The 24,695-nt window shown below is 42.1% G+C and overlaps 1 protein-coding gene across 1 annotated transcript in view; it reads left to right on the top strand.

Annotated features, from left to right (window-relative positions):
• Window positions 1-3,106: 3,106 nt before the first annotated feature.
• Window positions 3,107-24,695, top strand: part of OLA1 (Obg like ATPase 1) — a 123,546-nt gene continuing 101,957 nt past the window's right edge. Inside the window, exons 1-4 of the mRNA XM_038751887.1 lie at window positions 3,107-3,171; window positions 9,838-9,938; window positions 16,459-16,602; window positions 18,385-18,512. Coding sequence (XP_038607815.1) covers window positions 9,838-9,938; window positions 16,459-16,602; window positions 18,385-18,512 — 373 coding nt within the window. The 5' untranslated portion in view covers window positions 3,107-3,171. The remainder of the gene's footprint in view (window positions 3,172-9,837; window positions 9,939-16,458; window positions 16,603-18,384; window positions 18,513-24,695) is intronic.

Here is a 24,695-nt window from a genome sequence, read left to right as displayed (position 1 = left end):
TATGTTGCCAACTTGTACTTCCCAAGCGCTTAGTACAGCGCTCTGCACACAGTAAGCGCTCAATAAATGCGATTGATTGATTGATTGATGTTGCCTACTTGTACTTCCCAAGCGCTTAGTACAGTGCTCTGCTCACAGTAGGCGCTTAATAAAAACGATTGAATGAATGAATGAATGAATGTATATTATTCATTATTATTAATTCATATTTATTGAGCGCTTACTGTGTGCACAGCACTGTATATATGTTTGTACCTATTTATTACTCTATTTTACTTGTACATATTCATTCTATTTTATTTTGTTAATATGTTTTGTTGTCTGTCTCCCCCTAGTAAGCGCTCAATAAATACGACTGAGTGAATGAATGAAAAGTGGCGGAGGCGGGATTTGAACCCACGCCCTCTGACTCTAAAGCTCGGGTCTCTTTCCATCAAGAAATACGATTGAATGAATGAGTGAATGAATAGATACGATTGATTGATACGACTGAGCCCCTTCCTTCCTCTCCCCCTCGTCCTCCTCTCCATCCCCCATCTTACCTCCTTCCCTTCCCCACAGCACCTGTATATATGTATATATGTTTGTACATATTTATTACTCTATTTATTTATTTATTTTACTTGTATATATGTCTGTACATATTTATTACTCTATTTATTTATTTATTTTACTTGTACCTATCTATTCTATTTATTTTATTTTGCTAGTATGTTTGGTTTTGTTCTCTGTCTCCCCCTTTTAAACTGTGAGCCCACTGTTGGGTAGGGACTGTCTCTATATGTTGCCAACTTGTACTTCCCAAGCGCTTAGTACAGTGCTGTGCACACAGTAAGCACTCAATAAATACGATTGATTGATTGATTGATTTTACTTGTACCTATCTATTCTATTTATTTTACTTTGTTAGTATGTTTGGTTTTGTTCTCTGTCTCCCCCTTCTAGACTGTGAGCCCACTGTTGGGTAGGGACTGTCTCTATATGTTGCCAACTTGTACTTCCCAAGCGCTTGGTACAGTGCTCTGCACACAGTAAGCGCTCAATATATACGATTGATTGATTGATTGATTTTGCCAACTTGTACTTCCCAAGCGCTTAGTACAGCACCTGTATATATGTATATGCGTTTGTACATATTTGTAACTATGTCTGTACATATCTATTACTCTATTTATTTATTTATTTTACTTGTATATACATTTGTACATATTTATTACTCTATTTATTTATTTATTTTGCTTGTACCTATCTATTCTATTCATTTTATTTTGTTAGTATGTTTGGTTTTGTTCTCTGTCTCCCCCTTCTAGACTGTGAGCCCACTGTTGGGTAGGGACTGTCTCTGTATGTTGCCAACTTGTACTTCCCAAGCGCTTAGTACAACGCTCTGCACACAGTAAGCGCTCAATAAATATGACTGATTAATTGATTGATTAGTATATTTGGTTTTGTTCTCTGTCTCCGCCTTTTAGACTGTGAGCCCACTGTTGGGTAGGGACCGTCTCTATATGTTGCCAACTTGTACTTCCCAAGCGCTTAGTACAGTGCTCTGCACATAGTAAGTGCTCAATAAATACGATTGATGATGATGATGATGATGAGACTGTGAGCCCACTGTTGGGTAGGGACTGTCTCCATGTGTTGCCAACTTATACTTCCAAAGTGCTTAGTACGGCGCTCTGCAAACAGTAAGCGCTCAATAAATACGATTGATTGATTGATGTTGCCAACTTGTACTTCCCAAGCGCTTAGTACAGCATCTGTATATATGTATATACGTTTGTACATATTTGTAACTGTGTCTGCACAGAGTTATTACTCTATTTATTTATTTATGTATTTGGCGCTCTGCAAACAGTAAGCGCTCAATAAATACGATTGATTGATTGATGTTGCCAACTTGTACTTCCCAAGCGCTTAGTCCAGCACCTGTATATATGTATATACGTTTGTACATATTTGTAACTATGTCTGCACATATTTATTACTCTATTTATTTATTTATGTATTTCACTTGTACCTATTCTATTCATTTTATTTTGTATGTTTGGTTTTGTTCTCTGTCTCCCCCTTTTAGACTGGGAGCCCACTGTTGGGTAGGGACTGTCTCTATATGTTGCCATCTTGTAGTTCCCAAGCGCTTAGTACAGCGCTCTGCACACAGTAAGCGCTCAATAAATACGATTGATTGATTGATGTTGCCAACTTGTACTTCCCAAGCGCTTAGTACAGCACCTGTATATATGTATATATGTTTGTACATATTTGTAACTATGTCTGCACATAGTTATTGCTCTATTTATTTATTTATGTATTTTATTTATGTATTTTACTTGTACCTATTCTATTCATTTTATTTTGTATGTTTGGTTTTGTTCTCTGTCTCCCCCTTTTAGACTGTGAGCCCACTGTTGGGTAGGGACTGTCTCTATGTGTTGCCAATTTGTACTTCCCAAGCGCTTAGTACAGTGCTGTGCACATAGTAAGCGCTCAATAAATACGATTGATTGATTGATTAGTACAGCGCTCTGCACACAGTAAGCGCTCAATAAATACGATTGAATGATTGATTGATGGATTGAATGAATGAAAAGTGGCCCAGTAAGCGCTCACTAAACACGACTGAGTGAATGAATGAAAAGTGGCGGGGGCGGGATTTGAACCCACGCCCTCCGACTCCAAAGCTCGGGGCTCTTTCCATCAATACGATCGAATGGATGAGTGAATGAATAGATACGATTGATGAATGAATGAATGACTAGGACACGCCGCTTCTGGAGGGCGGTGCGGGGCCTCGCCGCGCATGCGCATCTCGTCCGGGCGGCGGGGCCTCGCCTCCGGCCCGGACGAGATGCGCATGCGCGGCCTGGGTGGAGGGGAGGGGGTCCGGAGCGCTGATTTGGCTGCGCAGTCGCGGGGCGGGCCGCCTGGAAGCCCCCCCCCCCCCCGTGCTCCAATGCTTCGGGGAATCCCGCCTCCTGGAGGCTCCGCCCCCTCCCCGCGCCCTTTGACCCCGGGCCGGTTCGACCAATGGGAGAGGCCGGCGCGGCGCGCAGGTGCTCCCTTCGCCGCCGCCGCCGCCAACGCCGCCGCCGCTACTGCGCCTGCGCCTGCCCTGCTGGGTGCTGCGGATCCGGGCTGCGCTCTCACCCTCCCGCTCCCTCCAACAAGGTGAGTCCGCGGGGGAGCCTCTTCCTCCTCCCTTCAAGGCCCTACTGAGAGCTCACCTCCTCCAGGAGGCCTTCCCAGGCTGAGCCCCCTCCTTCCTCTCCCCTTCGTCCCCCTCTCCATCCCCCCCGTCTTACCTCCTTCCCTACAACACCTGTATATATATATATATATATATATGTTTGTACATATTTATTACTCTATTTTACTTGTACATATCTATTCTATTTATTTTATTTTGTTAGTATGTTTGGTTTTGTTCTCTGTCTCCCCCCTTTTAGACTGTGAGCCCACTGTTGGGTAGGGGCCGTCTCTATATGTTGCCAACTTGGACTTCCCAAGCGCTTAGTACGGTGCTCTGCACACAGTAAGTGCTCAGTAAGTACGATTGATTGATTCCAGGCCCTACTGAGAGCTCACCTCCTCCAGGAGGCCTTCCCAGGCTGAGCCCCCTCCTTCCTCTCCCCCTCGTCCCCCTCTCCATCCCCCCGTCTTACCTCCTTCCCTACAACACCTGTATATATGTATATATGTTTGTACATATTTATTACTCTATTTTACTTGTACATATCTATTCTATTTATTTTATTTCGTTAGTATGTTTGGTTTCGTTCTCTGTCTCCCCCTTCTAGACTGTGAGCCCACTGTTGGGTAGGGGCTGTCTCTATATGTTGCCAACTTGGACTTCCCAAGCGCTTAGTACAGTGCTCTGCACACAGTAAGTGCTCAATGAATACGATTGATTGACTCAAGGCCCTACTAAGAGCTCACCTCCTCCAGGAGGCCTTCCCAGTCTGAGCCCCATCCTTCCTCTCCCCCTCGTCCCCTTCTCCATCCCCCCATCTTACCCCCCTCCCTTCCCACAGTACCTGTATATATGTTTGTACATATTTATTACTCTATTTATTTTACTTCTACATATCTACTCTATTTTTTTTTATTTTGTTAGTATGTTTGGTTTCGTTCTCTGTCTCCCCCTTCTAGACTGTGAGCCCACTGTTGGGTAGGGGCTGTCTCTATATGTTGCCAACTTGTACTTCCCAAGCGCTTAGTACGGTGCTCTGCAGACAGTAAGCGCTCAATAAATACGATTGATTGATTGATTGACTCAAGGCCCTACTGAGAGCTCACCTCCTCCAGGAGGCCTTCCCAGTCTGAGCCCCCTCCTTCCTCTCCCCCTCGTCCCCCTCTCCATCCCCGCCGTCGTACCTCCTTCCCTTCCCCACAGCACCTGTATATATGTATATATGTTTGTACGTATTTATTACTCTATTTATTTTACTTGTACATATCTATTCTATTTATTTTATTTTGTTAATATGTTTGGTTTCATTCTCTGTCTCCCCCTTCTAGACTGTGAGCCCACTGTTAAGTAGGGACTGTCTCTATATGTTGCCAACTTGTACTTCCCAAGCGCTTAGTACAGTGCTCCGCACACAGTAAGCGCTCAATAAATAGGATTGATTGTACTTCCCAAGCGCTTAGTACAGTGCTCTGCACACAGTAAGCGCTCAATAAATACGATTCATTGATTGATTCAAGAGAAGCAGCGTGGCTCAGTGGAAATAGCACCGGCTTTGGAGTCAGAGGTCATGAGTTGAAGGCCCGGCTCCGCCACATGTCTGCTGTGGGACCCTGGGCAAGTAGTCACTTCACTTCTCTGATCCTCAGTGACCCCATCTGTAAAATGGGGATTAAGACTGTGAACCCCACGTGGGACAACTTGATCACCTTGTATCCCCCCTCAGCGCTTAGAACAGTGCCCTGCACATAGTAAGCGCTTAGCAAATGCCGTTATTATTATTATTACTGAGAACTCACCTCCTCCAGGAGGCCTTCCCAGACGGAGCCCCCTCCTTTTCATTCATTGAATCGTATTTATTGAGCTCTTACCGTGTGCAGAGCACTGTACTAGAACAGCGCTTAGAACAGTGCTTTGCACATAGTAAGCGCTTAATAAATGCTATTGTTATTATTACTAAGCGTTTGGGAAGTACAAGTTGGCAACATATAGAGACAATCCCTACCCAACAGTGGGCTCACAGGGAAGCAGCGTGGCTCAGTGGAAGGAGCCCGGGCTTTGGAGTCAGAGGTCATGGGTTCGCATCCCGACTCCCCCACAAGTCTGCTGTGTGACCTTGGGCAAGTCACTTCACTTCTCTGAGCCTCAGTTCCCTTATCTGTAAAAATGGGGATTAAGACTGTGAGCCCCACGTGGGGCAACTTGATCACCTTGTATCCCCCCCAGCGCTTAGAACAGTGCTTTGCACATAGTAAGCGCTTAACAAATGCCATTATTATTATTATAGAAGGGGCTCACACCTTCCTCTCCCCATCCCCCCCGCCTTACCTCCTTCCCCTCCCCGCAGCACCTGTACGTATGTTTGTACGTATTTATTACTCTATTTTACTTTTACATATTTATTCTATTTATTTTATTTTGTTAATATGTTTTGTTCTCTTGTCTGCCCCCCCCCCCCAGACCGTGAGCCCTCTGTTGGGTACGGACCGTCTCTGTATGTTGCCAATCTCTATGTGTTGCCAACTTGTACTTCCCAAGCGCGTAGTACGCAGTAAGCGCTCAATAAACACGATTGAATGAATGAATGAATGAATGAATGAATGAATGAATGAGCCTGGCCTGCCCTGCCCAGGCTGCCGCCCCGGGCCTCCTCGTGGCTCGGGCCCGGGATGGCGGAGGTTGGGTTTTCGGGGCCCAAACCCGGGACCAGCTTTGGCCCCCGAGCGGCCTAGAGTCATCATCATCATCAATCGTATTTATTGAGCGCTTACTGTGTGCAGAGCACTGTACTAAGCGCTTGGGAAGTACAAGTTGGCAACATATAGAGACAGTCCCTACCCAACAGTGGGAGAATCGCCACCGGGGGCTCGGTCATCCCTGTCCCCCCAGGAGCCGGGCCACCAATGTCCCCACCGGGGCCCAGCCTTTCAGTGCCCCCCGGGCCTCAGTATCCCCCTCAAGCCCGGGCATCCAGTGTCCCCCTCCCGCCCCGGGGCCCGGCCACCAATCAATCAATCAATCGTATTGAGCGCTTACTGTGTGCAGAGCACTGTACTAAGCGCTTGGGAAGTACAAGTTGGCAACATAGAGATACAGTCCCTACCCAACAGTGGGCTCACAGTCTAAAAGGGGGAGACGGAGAACCAAACCAAACATACTAACAAAATAAAATAAATAGATATGTACAAGTAAAATAAGTAAATAAATAAATAGAGTAATAAATATGTACAACCATATATACATATATGCAGGTGCTGTGGGGAAGGGAAGGAGGTAAGATGGGGGGGATGGAGAAGGGGAGGAGGGGGAGACAGTTTCCCATCCCCCCCACCTCCCCCGGGCCAGGGCCTCGAATGTCGTCCACCCCCCCCACCCCGCCCAGGGCCCAGGCATCAGTGTCCTTCCCCCGGGCCTGGCCACCAGTGTCCCTCCCGGGCCCGGGCCTCCAATGTCCCCCGTCCCCCCCCTCCGGGCCTGGCCACCAATGTCCCCCCCAGGACCCAGGCCTCAGTGTCCCCCCCTGGCCTGGGCCTCCAATGCCCCCTCCCCCCCGGCCTGGCCACCAGTGTTCCCCCCCCCCCCAGGGCCCTGGCATCAGTGTCCCCTCCCCGGGCCAGGGCCTCTGATGTCGTCCCCCTCAGGACCCAGGCATCAATGTGCCCTATTCCCCCCCCCCGCCAGCCCGGGCCTGGCCACCAGTGTCCCCCGCAGGGCCCAGGCATCAGTGTCCCCTCCCGCCCGGGCCTCTAATGTCGTCCCCCACAGGACCCAGGCATCAGTGCCCCCCCCCCCCCCCCCCCCCCCCCCCGGGCCTTGCCACCAGTGTCCCCCCCAGGGCCCAGGGATCAGTGTCCCCTCCCCGGCCAGGGCCTCCAATGTCCGTGTCGTTCCCCCCCACCCCCCACCCCGTTCCTGGCCCGGGCCTCCAATGTGTCGTCGTCGTCCCCCTTCCCGGGGCCCAGGCATCACTGTCCCTCCAGGGCCGGACCTCCAGTGTCCCCCCCAGGATCCTATCAGGATCCTCTCATCCTATCCCGTCTGGACTACTGCATCAGCCTTCTCTCTGATCTCCCACTCTCATGTCTCTCCCCATTTCAATCCATACTTCATGCTGCTGCCCGGATTGTCTTTGTCCAGAAACGCTCTGGGCATGTTACTCCCCTCCTCAAAAATCTCCAGTGGCTACCAATCAATCTGTGCATCAGGCAGAAACTCCTCACCCTGGGCTTCAAGGCTGTCCGTCACCTCGCCCCCTCCTACCTCACCTCCCTTCTCTCCTTCTACAGCCCAGCCCGCACCCTCCGCTCCTCCACCGCTGATCTCCTCACCGTACCTCGCTCTCGCCTGTCCCGCCATCGACCCCCGGGCCTGGAATGCCCTCCCTCTGCCCATCCGCCAAGCTAGCTCTCTTCCTCCCTTCAAGGCCCTGCTGAGAGCTCACCTCCTCCAGGAGGCCTTCCCAGACTGAGCCCCTTCCTTTCTCTCCCCCTCGTCCCCCTCTCCATCCCCCCCCATCTTACCTCCTTCCCTTCCCCACAGCACCTGTATATATGCTTGTACATATTTTTTACTCTATTTATTTATTTATTTTATTTGTACATATCTATTCTATTTATTTTATTTTGTTAGTATGTTTGGTTTTGTTCTCTGTCTCCCCCTTTTAGACTGTGAGCCCACTGTTGGGTAGGGACTGTCTCTATATGTTGCCAATTTGTACTTCCCAAGCGCTTAGTACAGTGCTCTGCACATAGCGTTCAATAAATACGATTGATGATGATGATGATGATCCACACATCACTGTCGTCTCCCCCCGGGGCCCGGCCACCTGTGTCCTGTCCCCTCAGGGCCCAGGCATCAGTGTCCCCCCCGGGCCGGGCCTCCAATGTCCCCTCCCTTGCTTCCGGGGCCCGGCCACCATGGAGTGCTTCTGGAAAAGGCCGATTGACCCGTTTCGAGGGCCCCATCCCGGCTCCAATCAGTCAATCGTATTTATTGAGCGCTTACTGTGTGCAGAGCACTGTACTGTGCGCTTGGGAAGTACAAGTTGGCAACATATAGAAAGAGTCCCTACCCAACAGTGGGCTTACAGTCTAAAAGGCTCCAGATGGCGAGGAACGGAGGAACTGTCACTGTTTCGCCCCTTAAAAGCTGAATGGCTGCCAGGCGGTGGGGACTTGTCCCAGGAGCGTCACCCGGTCGCTCATCCCAGGGGGGAAGCAAAGGTGGAAGGGGGTGGTCGGTGGAATTCAGAGTCCGGTGGCCCGGCCTGGGGGACAGGGGGGTCACCGTGCTTAATGAGGACTCCTGGCTTGGGTGACGGAGCAGTTATAGGGGTAGGGTACCTGCTAGTGTTCCCTGTTGCAGAAATATATTCCATTTGGTTCAGTAAGTTTGCCTTGGCTCCTTATTGCTTTCACGTTTAAGAAATAAAGAAATCAGGCAGAAACTCCTCACCCTGGGCTTCAAGGCTGTCCATCCCCTCGCCCCCTTCTACCTCACCTCCCTTCTCTCCTTCTACAGCCCAGTCCGCACCCTCCGCTCCTCCACCACTGATCTCCTCCCCGTACCTCGTTCTCACCTGTCCCGCCATCGACCCCCGGCCCACGTCATCCCCCGGGCCTGGAATGCCCTCCCTCTGCCCATCCGCCAAGCTAGCTCTCTTCCTCCCTTCAAGGCCCTGCTGAGAGCTCACCTCCTCCAGGAGGCCTTCCCAGACTGAGCCCCTTCCTTCCTCTCCCCCTCGTCCCCCTCTCCATCCCCCATCTTACCTCCCTCCCTTCCCCACAGCACCTGTATATATGTATATATGTTTGTACATATTTTTTTACTCTATTTATTTATTTATTTAATTTATTTGTACATATCTATTCTATTTATTTTATTTTGTTAGTATGTTTGGTTTTGTTCTCTGTCTCCCCCTTTTGGACTGTGAGCCCACTGTTGGGTAGGGACTGTCTCTATATGTTGCCAATTTGTACTTCCCAAGCGCTTAGTACAGTGCTCTGCACATAGTAAGCGCTCAATAAATACGATTGATGATGATGATGATGATAAAGTCTGTCGTAGAAACGGAGCAGTCGCCAGGCAGGTTGGTAGTGGAGGGGCACAGGCTAATTTCAGTCCCCTCTTCAGATCTTGGTTCTAGTTATTTTTAACTCAGCCTTCTCAGTACTTCCCGGGAGCTGCAGTAATTAAGGCTGTACCCTTCCAAGTGCTCTGCACACAGTAAATGCTCAATAAACTACCCTTGATTGATTGCATGACTCTCTCTTTTCCGGGTTCAGGTGACCCATGGCTGGATGCTGCCTATAATTTTTGTAGTTTATGGTATAAGATTTATAGTGGCTCCTAAAAAGTCATTGTTTAGAGGTGTGTGTGTTTGTGTATGTATGTATGGGTGTGTGTGTGTGTATGTATGTACATGTGGGTATATATGCATGCATGCATATACATGCATATATGTGCATGTATGTATGCCCATGCACATGCACGCATATATGTATGCATGCATATATGTATGCATACACATATATGTACGTATATTTATGAATATTTAAATGTATGTATATTTATATGTATGTACACACACATATACATGCATACACACCATGGGTGAAAACAGTCCTAATCAAATGTTTTATTTTCAGATGCCTCCCAAAAAAGGAGGAGATGGAATTAAACCACATCCTATCATTGGACGATTTGGGACCTCATTGAAAATTGGTATTGTTGGATTGCCAAACGTTGGGTATGTGAAGAGCAAGATTGGTTTACTAATGCAGCACCTTGAAGTATTACCATATTCAACATTCAGATTGTGTTGAAAACAGACAACACAAGGCTGAATTTTTGAATGACCTAATTTGCTGAGATTATGGTTGTACTTCTTGTTGGATTTCAGTGTCAGATGGGGGTTGTCAAGACATGTTTTCTCTTGAGTCATTTCTATATGTTTTGCTGAGTGTGGAAGGAACCAGAGTCTTAAATTTGCACAACGCATCACATTCAGTGGTACAATTACTACCACTATTACCACTCCCATAATTACAGTTCTGGGGTTCTGCTTGGGCTAGACTTATGTTTGATTGGCCTGGGCTATATAAACATGACTGTTTTTAGAGGCCCAATTTTTATGCAGTACCTCTACAGATTAATGAGATTACAGATTACAGAAATCCATTTTGCCCACTTAAAGATCAAGGTTTACTTTAGAAAATCTCGTTACCATCCATGTTGTTTAATTACATTTTGAGCCTATAGATTTTTTTTGTTTTTCAGAGAAGTTATTCGTATCAGGAAATTGAGAAAAACCTCTATCGCCTGTGCAAAATCTTGTACCCAGAATCAAACTATTCCCTGTTCCCCAAAGTGATTAATTTAGGGGGATAAATATGTAAACAAAGAGTTTCTAGAGTTGGAAGAAAGGTGGGTAGGAGGAGGTCGATAATTTTCATCAATGTAGTTAACGATCACAAAGTCATAAACTTGATTTAAAGCCACTTTGATGTCTGCTGTTTTTAGTGATAATTGATGTCCTTTCTGATCAGCAAAATGTCCCCAAATGTTCATTATTAGATGAAAGATCCCGTCATCAGAAAGGGGTTTGGAAATGTTGTCGGGGTTTGCCTGTATTGGGTGGGTCTGGGAGGAGGATAGCCAGTAGGAGCCTGGATTGGGGCAGCATGCAGAACTTTTTTTTGGAGAAACCATGGAGGACACAGGGAGAGATTGTCTCCACCCTTTCTTACTTCTTTCCTCTCTCTGTTAGAGCTCCTTTCTAAAGTTCGGGAAGAGCTCCTTCCCGAAAACAGTCTGAGCAGTGGATGGTTGGTTGAAAATACGACCAGCCACTGTCCATTTTATGTTAACAAAGTCTAACTTTTAAGGTAATAAAAGTGTGGACTGTAAACTTGTGGGTAGGGAATGAATGTGTTTACCAACTCAGTTTCTATTGTACTCTCCCAAACACTTAGTAGAGTGCTCTGCATAGAGTAAGCGCTCAGTAAGTATGATTGCTTAGCATTTAATCCACTTGTATTTATTGAATGCTTATTGGGTACAGAGCACTGTACTGAGCTCTTGGGAAAGTACAGTATATGTAATGGAAATATATAATAATGGAATGAACTAGAAATAGCTCATTTCCCAGTGAATCTATCACTTGATTTCAGGAAACAAAACAGTCTAGTTATAATTCAGTGTATCTAGCTGCAAAGTAACTCTGGAAAGTATCTGTTGTATGAATTCTGCAAGAGCGACCTAGGTAAGAAACTTTATTTTCCCTACTATTTTATTTGTTTAAATTCATATTAAGGTTTGTTAACTAAGATGTGAGACATAAATTGACATTGCCTTCATTATTACTCCCTAATCTGGTGGGCTTCAGATTAATTTTAACCCAGTTTTGACCAATAAATGGGCTTCATGGGACCTAGTGTCACAGTCTAAAATCTGGAAAATTATAAAATCTTGGCAATATCCTTGTCCCACGCATGATGGATTTTGAAGTTACTCTGAATCATCCTCTTTTAAAATGCTATTATGATATTCAGTCATTAATTTACTTTTGAAGTATGCTCTCATCTACCGTATTATAGAGTTATCTGTTCAGAAATGAGTTTCAAGATCAGTGTTTTTCAGTATTTTGCTGTGGCTGCATATGTGGTCCCTAACATGTTTTTGGTGGCAACACTTTGAAATTAGTGTGACAGAAAAATAAGCAGAAACTGCTGAAACGTGTTATTTTGCACTGGTTTTTCTGTTTCTATCTCTGACTCTATCGGTATTCTTTGATTGTGTGGCAGTCCTGTGATGGCCACATAGTACCTGTAAACAGTAAGCACTCAATAAATACGATTGATCAAGGAACCCTGGAATGTTTCTCCTCTTTATTTTAGGCTCTAGAGGTGAAGATGTTTTCCCCACACTGGATTTGTAAAGTCCTTGAAGGCAGGAATTGTCTCCGCTTGTTCTAATGCCCAAGCACTTAGTTCAGTACAGTGCTCTATACACAATAAGCACTCAGTGTATACTACTGATTGATTGTTTCTAATATAACAAAACAGGCAGGTGTTCTATTTCCAACAGTATGTGTCCTTGAAGGAAGCGCAATTTACTGTTTGATTCACACGGTATTGTTGGGTCATATAAGCAGCAGCAGGGCCTAGTAGATAGATCACAGGTTTGGAAGTCAGAAGGACCTGTATTCATTCATTCATTCATTCATTCAGTCGTATTTATTGAGCACTTACTGTGTGCAGAGCACTGTACTAAGGGCTTGGGAAGTACAAGTTGGCAACATAATTGATTACTGTTAAATAAGGAATGCTGAATTTCACAAACTACCCCACAAGTTAAACTTCCTAAGTAACCTTGAAACTATATAAAGCACTGAATTAGCTGAAATGAGACTGTTTGGAAATAAAAGAGTAATAAGTAGAGCCAATACATGGATTCTAATCCTGCCTCTGCCACTTGTCTGCTGTGTGACCTTGGGCAAGTCGCTTGACTTCTTTACCTCAGTTACCTCATCTGTAAAATGGGGATTAAGATTGTGAGCCCCATGTGGGACAGGGATTGCGTCCAACCTGATTATCTTGCATCTACCCCAGTGCTTAGAACAGCGCCTGGCACATAGTAAGTGCTTAACAAATACCACAAAAAGAAGCAAAACGTCTTAATACACGTTGGGGCATTTATATGACATGCTTCTGTTTCTGGGTAGAAAATGCTCTTTCAATTATAAATTGTATGTTCTATCATTCTATTTTTGATGGCTAGTTTGGGGAAAAAATCATATTATTTTATTGAGAAAGGGTCCACATGTACTTAAAGTATTTAAATGCTTACTATGTGCCACGTACTGTACTAAGCCCCAGAGTAGGTACAGGCTAATCAGGTCACACAAGACCCTGGCCCACAAAGAGCTCTGTGTTCAGAGGAGGAAGAATAGGTATTTAATCCCCAGTTCTTACATATGAGTAAATTGAGGCACAAAGAAGTTAAAGGACTTGCCCAAAGTCACCCAGAAGGCAAATGGCAGGGCCAGAATTAGAACCCAGGCCCGTACTCTTTCCCCTAGGTCGTGCTTCTTCTCTGTGTGTCTTTGTGTATTTAAAGATTAATAGAGAAAGACAGCTGTAGGAAAGGGTGAAAAATCCTTTGCTTGATTACTTTTTTAAAATAATTTTTCAGAAGCATTTGGTATTGATAACCTGATTATGTTAGTGTGGAAGAAATATTTCTTTATGGATAAATTTGTATGTAGAAGGTGGAGGGATAAAGGATAGGTAAATAAAGCGCTAGCCATCCTGTATTCTTACTTTGAGCCCATGTATTGCATTTCTGGGAAGTGGTGGTGCATAATTATAAGTGACTTATTTTAGGGCTCCTTGGAACTTTAGCATAAAATAAAAGAAGGAAAAACAAACTTTTTAAATGACTCTGAATAAATTTTAGTAATTGTGAGGTCAATTCTCCAAGGGTAAAATATTCTCCAGTAACAGATTGGGCACTGTAGGAAGAGCAGTTGTTTACGCATAGAATTATTTCTTAGTCGTCTTTTATCATCAGCACCACTGTTCTAGGTACTTGGGAACGTACAACAGAAGTAAAAGATATGATTCCTGAATTAAGGAAAAGTGTAATGGGTAGCCTGAACGAGCAGTGCTAGTTCCAAAGGGCCTAATTTGCTACCATTTGTTACGTTAGAGCCTTGGAAAATTAGCCTCTTTAAAATTTTGGGTTAACTAGAGTTCTTTAAGTCAGGGAATGTGAACAGGAGAAGGAATCAGTATATGTTATGTGTACATGAAAGGGTTTAGATTAAATATAACCGATCAGTCAATCATTTATTGAGTGCTTACTATGTGCAAAGCTCTGTATTAAGTGCTTGGGGGAGAGTACAATGCAACAGACTTAGCAGACATGTTCCCTGCACATAATGAGTTTACAGTCTAGAGGCCAGAATACTTACCCTTTTCCATTCTTTCTGAAATAGCCAGAATTTTATTTTTATCTGTTAGAATCTGGATTTGGACTACTATTCAATTTTGGATGCTCGATTTTTTTCCTTTATATTGTCAAAATTACTGTATTGCTCTTTCTATCACCTAAATTTGTAGTGTTTTCTCATTACACCGAGATTTTGGTGCTCTCATTCTCTTATTCTTCTCTCCCCTTAAATTTTACTTCCTACTCCTTGAATAATGTTTCAGATTTCCTTTCCTTTTGTAATATTCTCTTTAATTTTAAATTTTCCTATTCAGGCTTGTCAGTTTTCATCACTTTAGCTTAGATTTAAGTTTTCCTAATGACTGAGTACAGCTAAGTAATATGGAGTTTGGGAATAAGCATATTGTCATTGTTTCATGTTTTGTATTGTTTGTATAATTTACAACTAATTTAAAAATAAGGAGTAATTCAAGGCACAGCTTGAATTAACTGAATTTGGGTGGATAAATGTTTCTGGGAGATTTTGCTTTACCTCTACTGACTGAAATGTACTGTCATTTTACATGTACTTTTGGAGGAAATCATTTGTAAAAAGATTTGCGAGTAGAGTAAAATTACACTTTTCTAAAGTTCATGTAGACTAAATCAGTTCCATAACTATATGCTTAAGGTGGTGGATACTACTTTACTAGACATCTTGTTTTCACTGCCATCAGATATATGGAATGGCACCCACTTGAAATAGTCCTGTTTAGCTTCTTCTCGAGGTTTTGCTAATGGGATTATGCTTTCAGGGGTCGAAATATATAAAAATGTTCTAATTTCACATGAAGCCCTGTAGACTTGTCCCCTACAGGTGGAGGAGACAAAACTTTCAGATTCTCTTTTGTTTTTGCAAAGCTTTTCTCCTTTAATAGATTTAAAAAGATCAAAATGTCTTATTGTGCCGCAGAAGCCTTTAATAAAACTGTGACTCCTTAGGCCTTTTCTTTTTCCTTCTGCCCTCTTCTTTTTCATGACTACAGAGCTGCTGGCACACATAAGTAATATGGACTTTGAGATCTTAAATGACCCATGATAAGGAAATTGTGGAAATGGAGTTTTCAGTATCACTGCACATGATAATTTTTATAGAATCAAGTAAAATGGAGATTTTCTTAATTTTTTTTTTTCACAAAAAGTTTTTCTTCACTGTAAAATTGTACTACTTTGTGTACTTCTTACTCAGTGTCCTGTAGTTGTAGGATGACCATTCTGCTTGGCTTAGTGGCAAGAGCCCGGATTTGGGAGGCAGAGGTCGTGGGTTCTAATCCTGGGTCCGCCACTCATCAGCAGGGTGACTTTGGGCAAGTCATTTCTCTGTGCCTCAGTTCCCTCATCTGTAAAATGGGGATTAAGTCTGTGAGCCCCACATGGGACAACCTGATTACCTTGTATCTACCTCAGCACTTAGAATAGTGCTTGGCATATAGTAAGCGCTTAACAAATACCATCATTATTGTTAATAGATTAAATTTAGAATGTATTGCAGCTGAAATAGTTTGAATATTTAGAAAATTTTGGTGTGAAAGTTCGTTCGTTCAGTGTATTTGAGTGCTTACGGTATGCAAAGCACTGTACTAAGTGCCCATATAGCAATAAACAGATACATTCCCAGCCCACAGCAGACAAGATGTTAAATTTTTGAAGTCCAGAATGAAGGCACTCCATGCGCACCTTGGTTTTTGGTTGAAGATGAGGTCCCTTTAGTCTCCAGTTACTTTTTGGACGGGAAAGGGGGAAAGCTCATTTTTTTTCCATTCTCTTTCTGTTGGTTTGGCTTTTTGGAGGACTTTTTGCAGAACTGGAGATGGGGCAAGACAGTCTTCTTTTAAGTCTGCATTTCAGCAAATGCTGGGTTTTCATGTTTATCAGAATAAAATGGGGAATATGTGTTCCATTTCTCTGTAGCTGGTAGCTGTAATCAGAGCAGCAAGGAAAGTGTCAAGGTTATTGTAAGATCAGTGCTGGAAGTTTGTTGATTAACCCTTTATGCAAGGCCAAGTAATTTAGAGGAGCTTTTCATATCCCAGGACAGCTCAGATAATGTTTCTGAAGTAAAATGAGGCATCCATTAATCTCTTTCAATATCGATAAATTTTGCTTAAATTATGCTTCAGATATAATAAACTGATGAATAAAAATTACCATTATTGAGAACAACAACCACAGCAACAAAAAACCCTTCTAAAACCTTTAAGACCTTGAATTTTTTTTTTCTAATCCCTTGGTGCCTTTTAACAAATGGCTGAAGTGTCTTTTCTTTCTGTTCCTAGGAAATCCACCTTCTTCAATGTCCTAACAAAGAGTCAGGCAGCCGCAGAAAACTTTCCTTTTTGCACAATTGATCCCAATGAGAGTCGAGTACCTGTACCAGATGATAGATTTGATTTCCTGTGTCAGTACCACAAGCCTCCAAGGTATTTATGTTATTTAGTGATCAAGTTTAAACACTGTGTGATAGACCAGATATTTATGAACACCTAACCTTTTCTCATTAATTTGTTTTGGTAAACCCCTGTGGTGAGTGATCTTGATTTTTTATTTCTTCTCTTTAATAATAGGAACTGGAGAATGGATAATAATGAAATGATGAGGCTTTCTCAGAGGAAGGCAAAATTTGTCACCAGTGTCAGATAATATAGGATATTTTTCTGAAAGACTGAAAGTTTGAAAGAAAAAATCAAGTATTTTTTAACTTAAATTTGAGAGGTCAGGAAGCTTCTGCAGTCTTAAATATGATTTTAAACCTTATCTTCAGGTAACATCTAAACAGTTGATGTAAAGTACAGTTTTAGAAAATTTAGATATGTTTCTTCTTATTTTCTTGAATGATATCTTCCATATAATAATAATAATAATGACAATTATTAAGCATTTACTATGTGCAAAGCACTGGTCTAAGCACTGGGGAGGTTACAAGGTAATCAGGTTATCCCACGTGAGGCTCACAGTCTTCTTCCCATTTTACAGATGAGGTAACTGAGGCACAGAGAAGTGAAGTGACTTGCCCAAAGTCACACAGCTGACAAGTGTCGGAGCCGGTATTTGAATCCATAGCCTCTGACTCCAAAGCTTGGGCTCTTTCCACTGCGCCACACTGCTTCCATGTGCAAGACATCATATCTATTTCTCCTGTAGTATCACCCCCAAATACATTTTAAAATAGCTCTAAAGGATTTCAAGAACTGCTGTGAATGCTAAACCATTAAAAAAATTAAATCATTGGAAAATAGGAAATAAGAAACAACTTTGTCATCCAGCATAGGATTTTTGTCTGTGACATAACAGGATGTTTGAAGAAACATTACGAAGGTTTCTGTGACATCTATCCTAATGGTTAAGGATGCACTAGCTAACATTACTACTCTGCTTTGAACAGACTGTTAGGAACTCTTCATTTATCCAAACACTTCTTGAGCATACTGACCTGATTGACCTGTTTATTTTATGGTAATGCTGCTTAGTAACTGCTGTTACCAAAGTGTATTTTTTGTTTTGCAGCTCACACCTCCTTGGTTCTCCCCTGCGTGGTATTAACTGTTAATCATCAATTGCAAATTTCCCCTGTCCACACCCTTCATGGTTTTGTGAACTTAAATCGTGTTCCTTCTCCACCCTCATCTCTTCAAATTGAAGAACCGTAAGGTTTTCAATTTATTTTTAAAAAGAAGCTGTGTTATAATTTTGGTTGCCCTGTCCTTCACTTGGACTTATGAGTTGTTTGACGTCTCACATCACAATCCCAAGGCACAGATCTGCAGTATTTCCAGACATTGCTCAACGTGAGATCTTAGACAGTTTAAACAAAAACAAGTGGGGAAAGAAAAAGAGGAAAACTGAGTACCATACTTTCAATATTCAGTTGATTTCTCTAAGTGTGTAAGTACTTCCTTGTACAAAGTTGGCCTGTGTACTCAGAAATTACCACGTGGAACAAGGACATCCAGCAAGGTTATTAGAGTGAGTCAAGTGGGGATATGGCTAGTCCCTGGACAAGTGGGTGGCCTTTTGGGTGTCCATTAGATTTACTGGGTAAATAGCATCTACTGGGGGCTGAGCCTTGTATCAGGGATGCGGAAAGTACACTGGAGGAAAGGGATGCGGTTCCTTCCTCCCAGGACCTCACACTTGATCTTGCTATGTGAATGGAACAGTTTTTATATTTTTTTATTATTGAAACCGAACTTTCTGTTTTTCAGCAAAATTCCAGCCTTTCTGAATGTAGTGGATATTGCCGGTCTCGTGAAAGGAGCTCATGCTGGCCAAGGGCTAGGAAATGCTTTTTTGTCTCATATTAGTGCCTGCGATGGAATCTTTCACCTGATGAGTACGTACACTTGCTTGTTTATATAATTTTTATTAAGGACAGTATTTTGTTGCTGTCAAAATCCGTGGATAAAGTAAAACGCCAGATAGGAGATGACATTTAAAAATATTTAAAATTAATAAAAATATTAAGAGTGGAGTATGATAGCTGATTGGATGAAGTGAATTAATTTGTTCCTTTATGTACATCATGTTCTTAGTATTCAGGAATATGTGCCAGTTTTATTAATGTCCAAGCTTATACTGAGAAGCATCTTTTGGTCTTGTTGGTCTTACATGAGCCATGAGACACTTCCTGGGGTTTCTGGCCCTATTTTGGGAAGTATCATGTTCTATTATGTAGAAGATTCTTTAGTGTTTGTAAACCTTTGGGATTATACCCAAGATCAGCACAATAAAGAACTTAAGCTTTAACTCAGAAAATAGGGAAAACAACAGAAATGACAAGCAAACAACCAACTAAAAAGGAGCAGCCTCTGCTGGTCCCTGGCAGTTTGAGAAGGTGTAGATTTCACGCTTCTTGGCCAAGGCTGACCCTTGGTGGTTTCTGTTAGGAAGTAGAGAAGAAAAGCAAACAGAAAGTGCTAACGAAGAACAAGGTGACTGAAAAAATACACAACCACCCCTTACTGGGGAAGAGACCAGAATTAGAGATTTTAGAATAGGTGGTCAATGAGTTGAGAGAGAGGGAAGGAGCGGGAGGGGTAGGGGAGAGGGAGAGAGAGTTAGAAGATAGGTATGGGAAAAGGTGGGACAGTGACTTCATCCATTTTTAGAAATGGGTATTTATCATGTCAACAATTTTTTTTTAAGTAGACATAGTTTAAGATAATCTAAAATTATTGAAAATAGTATTTGGGAAATATTTGCCACTGCGAAATTAAACCTGTACTTTATATGTTCAAAAGAAATCCAATTTCCGGGTTTAAAGAAATATTGCTAATATTATTTATATATTCTGCAGATGAAACTGGTAGATAGTAGAGAACAACAGTTGCCACTCATATAGAGGTCAGTGAAAGAAGAGGTGAGGAAAAAAAGAGGAAAAATGAAAAAAAAGTCCAACATGTTGGGAGTGGAGAGTCCTATCAGGAATTGCAACAGTTAGCATTTGATTGTCGGTCATAGGGGTGCCCAAGTATACTGTGTAGAAAATGGGAAAATAATTACTTTGATAATTCTTGTAGCTCCCAAATGTTAGGTCAGCTATGTACAAATTGTTTTGTCTGTGATTCATACATTCATTCATTCATTCAATCGTTTTTATTGAGCGTTTACTGTGTGCAGAGCACTGTACTAAGCGCTTGGGAAGTACAAGTTGGCAACATATAGAGATGGTCCTTACCCAACAGCGGGCTCCCAGTCTCGGCCTGGGAGTCAGAGGACCTGGGTTCTAATCACCAGCTCCGCCATTCGCTTGCTGTATGAGCTTGAGCAAGTCATTTCACTTTTCAGAGCTTCAGTTCCCTCATCTGTTAAATGGGGGTTCAATACCTGTTGTGTCTGCCATTTAGACTGTGAGCCCACTGTTGGGTAGGGACTGTCTCTATATGTTGCCAACTTGTACTTCCCAAGCGCTTAGTACAGTGCTCTGCACACAGTAAGCGCTCAATAAATACGATTGATTGATTGATTGATTTAGACGGTAAGCCTCTTGTGGAACGAGGGCTATGCCTTACCTGATTATCTTGTATTTAACCCACTGCTTAGTACAGTACTCGACACTAAGCGCTTAGCAAATGCAGTAATAACAGCGGACAAGCCTCAGGTCAACATTTGAAAATAAATCTTTTAGCGAAGCCCAGTGAAATGTATAAAATGAGACAATACAATTTCTTTAAACAGCGAGTCTGCTCAGGCTGGATTCATACTTAAAATGATTTTTTAGAAATCTATTTTTACACTTATCTATAATGGGCTTTAGTTTGGCAAGAGATTCTAAGGTGTAGCAGCAGTTATGAAATGATGGTAGCTTTATATCTTATTTTCTCCCTGGGAGTCAATGAGGCAATGTTGGTGCCTCGTAGATAATATCATTCTCACTCCTAAGCCCGCAACGCAGAATGAATGAGACTGGGCTGTGTTGTCCTTTATTTAACCAGAATTCAAGTCAGGAAAGAAAGACTTGTAAAATTTGTAAAAATAAGGGTTGCTTTGAAACCTGAAAAATTCCTAACTTGAAAGATTACGATTTATATTAGCCTACCATATGAAAAATAAAAGCCTAGGTTGGCAAGCTTGCTTTTCTTTGTTGCTTCTTGATGCAAATAAGCCGATTCCTTTTTTAATCATGATAAGTAAGGGCAGCCATTTCTGTTTTAACATAGTAATTGTGTTCTTTTAGTAGCTTGTGTTGTGCGAAAATCATGTTATAGTTATCAGTCAGTAAGAGTTTTGAGTCAGGATAGACGATTTGAAGATGCCACTATAGCTGATATGTCACGATACAAATTTACAGTAATTTGCCTGCCTCTAACAGAATCTTTTACATCCTTGCTACTTATTATTTACTTGTATCAAATAATATAAAGTGCAGAACCACAAAATATCATTTAAAAGAATCATACAGGCTGAGTCTGAGGCTGTGAATCATAGTAGCACCATATCTTGACCAATGCCACGTGTGTGCCCCAAACAGTTTATTCCCAAACTGAATCTACTTTTACCAACTTGTGAATCGTGTTCTATCCAGAACATAAATGAAAACATGTAGCAGAAATTATTGTATTGGAGATTCAGTTGGAATGTTTTCATTTGTGCCAGCATTTTGTATTTACTATGCTTGTAGTTAATTGATGTATTGTTTTACATGCCTCTTTGTAATTTGCAATTTCTTTTGGTTTTTCCTTCTTTAGTGATTTCCTAAATGTTTTTATTTGCATTTCAAAACTATCAGTTAAGCTTCTTCCTCCTCACAAATGCTTTATGGACATTTAATTACATATTAGCATCTCTGGGATTAGGCTGTGGCTACAGGGTGGGTGGGACCTAGTTTTGCTGATTGTTATTATTGTTTTGAGAACTGAGGATGAGGAATAAGGTTGAAATCAGTAAAAAGGAAGGATTTGGATTGTACAGTGCAATAATTCCCAAGAGCTTGTTTTAGCAGAATAGGCATCTGTTGAACTGTTGTTTTAATGGAAAATAAGATGATGTGTTCTAATAGTCCCCACCAAACTCCCTAATCTTCTCATATATTCATAGACAGTACAGAATTAATGACATTTTCTTTAAATTAAAGACTAGGATTTAGGGCCTGAAGCTGTTTTTTATTACAGCATCTTTCCTTGGACCTCCAGGACCTCCAGTCCTCAAGAACCTCCAGTGGTTGTCCATCCACCTCTGCCTCAAACAGCAACTCCTTACCATCGGCTTCAAAGTACTCAATCCCTTGCCCCTTCCTACCTTACCTCGCTGTTCTCCTGTGACAACACACCCCTCACACTTCGATCCTTTAATGCTAATCTACTCACTGTACCTCGATCTCGCCTATCTTGCCACCGACCTCTCACCCGTGTCCTGTCTCTGTCCTGAAACACCCTCCCTTTTCACATCCAATAGACAATTTACTCTCTCCACCTTCAAAGACACATCTTTGAAGGCACATCTTGCCCAAGAGGCCTTCACCGACTAAGCCCTCATTTCCCTCTCCCTTCTGCATTACTCTGATTTGCTCTCTTTTTTAACCCGTCCGTCAGCCCCCCGGCATTTACATATACATCATAATGTATTTATATTAATCTGTTACGAGCTCATTGTGGGCAGGGGATGTGTTTACCAACTCTGTTACATTGTATTCTCCTAAGTGCTTGGTACAGTGCTCTGTACACAGTATGTGCTCAATATACGATTGGTTGACCTCCATACTCCTGGTAAGCCAGCATCTCCATGGGTTGCTTAAAGGGTCCATGTAGAATTGTTTCATCTGAGCTTTGTTATTCCACCATCAAATCCCACTTTATTTCACTGGTCTTCTTTCTTCTGACTTGTCTAGTTTTCCCTCCTCCACCACTCATCCATTCTCCCATCTTTGAGCTGAGAGAGGAGACAGAGTAAACATCAATTCACTTCTCTGTGCCTCAGTTACCTCATCTGGAAAATGGGGATTAAGACTGTGAGCCCACCGTGGGACAACCTGATCACCTTGTTACCTCCCCAATGCTTAGAACAGTGCTTTGCACATAGTAAGCGCTTAATAAATGCCATCATCATCATCAATTAGTTACCCGAAAATAATGGGAAAGTATTCCCCTTCCAATTCACTAGCAGGGTTTTGGGTACCTTTGGAACTGAACAAGACTATAATGCAGTGGAGATGTAATCATCATCATCATCATCATCATCAATCATATTTATTGAGCGCTTACTGTGTGCAGAGCACTGTACTAAGCGCTTGGGAAGTACAAGTTGGTAACATATAGAGACAGTCCCTACCCAGCAGTGGGCTCACAGTCTAAAAGGGGGAGACAGAGAACAAAACCAAACATACTAACAAAATAAAATAAATAGAATAGATATGTAACCTCTTCTCAGGTTCTGACTGCAGGATGGTGGTTTCTGTGGAGATTTACTCTGAGAGGCAGGGAGGTGGGCACAAGCCAAAGTAATTTGCTCTAACCTTACTTGAGGATGTCTTGGAAAAGTACTTGAACAGGATTAGTATTTTCATTTACAGTATTTCTCTGTCCCCTTCCCAAACCACTCAACTGAGAATCTATCTCAGAATTTGAGAACCTCTGATATTAAAAAGTAGATTATCCAGGTGTGAAATCATCTGTGTACAGATGAGCTTTTGGAAGGGACTACTCCTTGTGTTCCTTCAGCAATGATCTGCCTCCATTTAGTAAGTATAATCAAGGTTGGCTGGATTGAAACATTTCCTCCTCTTTCCTTGGTAACATACAGGCGGCTGAAAGGTTTAAAAATGACAAATATGTGCATGCATTGCCTCAAAACAATGGGCCTGAAAAATGTAAATAAATGCTTCGTACAGTAGTAATATATATATAAACCACCTAGGCAGAATGAATTGCCAGGGTGCATATTTAGTTACGCTCTGAATTTAGGTCTTAATATTATATTTTAATGTATATTCGATGAAATTTATGCAGTTAATCCATCTGAACTATTACACTAGGTAGATGCCAATTATATCAAATTTTTATTGTAAAATTCATCTTTAATTATCTCAGGCTATCATGTAGAACAAAAGCATGCCATCCATCTGACTTTGCAGTAGGGAAAAAAATGAAAACTTGTGCAGAAATAAACTGTTTTGGTAATATACTTTGCATAAATACATTTGAGCTGCACTTTTAATATGTGGCAACAAATGAAAGCATGGTTATGACACCAGGAATTAAAATCTGTTGGGTTATTAACAGGATATATCCCCAAATTGATGATGATGATGGCATTTGTTAAGTGCTTACTATGTGCAAGCACTGTTCTAAGTGCTGAATTGGTGATGATGCCCTAGGTGAACTCTACTCTTATTATAAAAACCTATAATAAATATGGTTCTGGAAGCAAAATTTGGACTATTTCTTTCCATATACAAAGAAATAGTGTTTGCCTCTTTGGTAATTGGTTTTATGGCCAAATACTACATATATTATTAGCTCTTGCTTTAAGCTCTAATCATCTGTGGTTCTCTTCTAAACAATGAAGTGTTTATGTTCCCTATATTGAGGAATATAAAACTGGGCATAGTATCTGAATAAGTATTTGTCAAATGTTAAATGTAGTGGAAATCACTGGTATTTATTGAACGTTTATTGTGGTTCGAACATTGTACTAAGCACTTGGGAGTGAGAGTTGGTAGACATGTTCCCTGCCCACAAAAGGAGAGAGAGTATTAAAGTAAATTGCAGGTGCCTATATAAGTGCTTAAAATTAAAATTAATTACATAAGTGGTTAAAAGTGTAATTTTGTTTTGACTTTGCAGAATTTCATTTATTCACTAATGTTTACTGAACATCTATTGTATGTAGAGCACCGTGCTAAGCAGTGGTATAAGGATGATAAACCAGGTCCCTAGCCCACCTGGGGCTCATAATAAAAAACAAAATTAGGTGGGGAGGGAATTGGCAGTGGCCACCAAACGAAATTTAAAAAATGGCTAGCATCAGGAAACAGAAACAGTGAAAACAAGGAGCTTAACGTAAAGAACTTTAACAGGGA

This window comes from Tachyglossus aculeatus, chromosome 9 (assembly GCF_015852505.1).
Source record: "Tachyglossus aculeatus isolate mTacAcu1 chromosome 9, mTacAcu1.pri, whole genome shotgun sequence".
Lineage (NCBI taxonomy): Eukaryota > Metazoa > Chordata > Mammalia > Monotremata > Tachyglossidae > Tachyglossus > Tachyglossus aculeatus.
The sequence above is the reverse complement of the archived record's forward strand: the minus strand, read 5'-3'. Positions and strand labels throughout refer to the sequence as shown.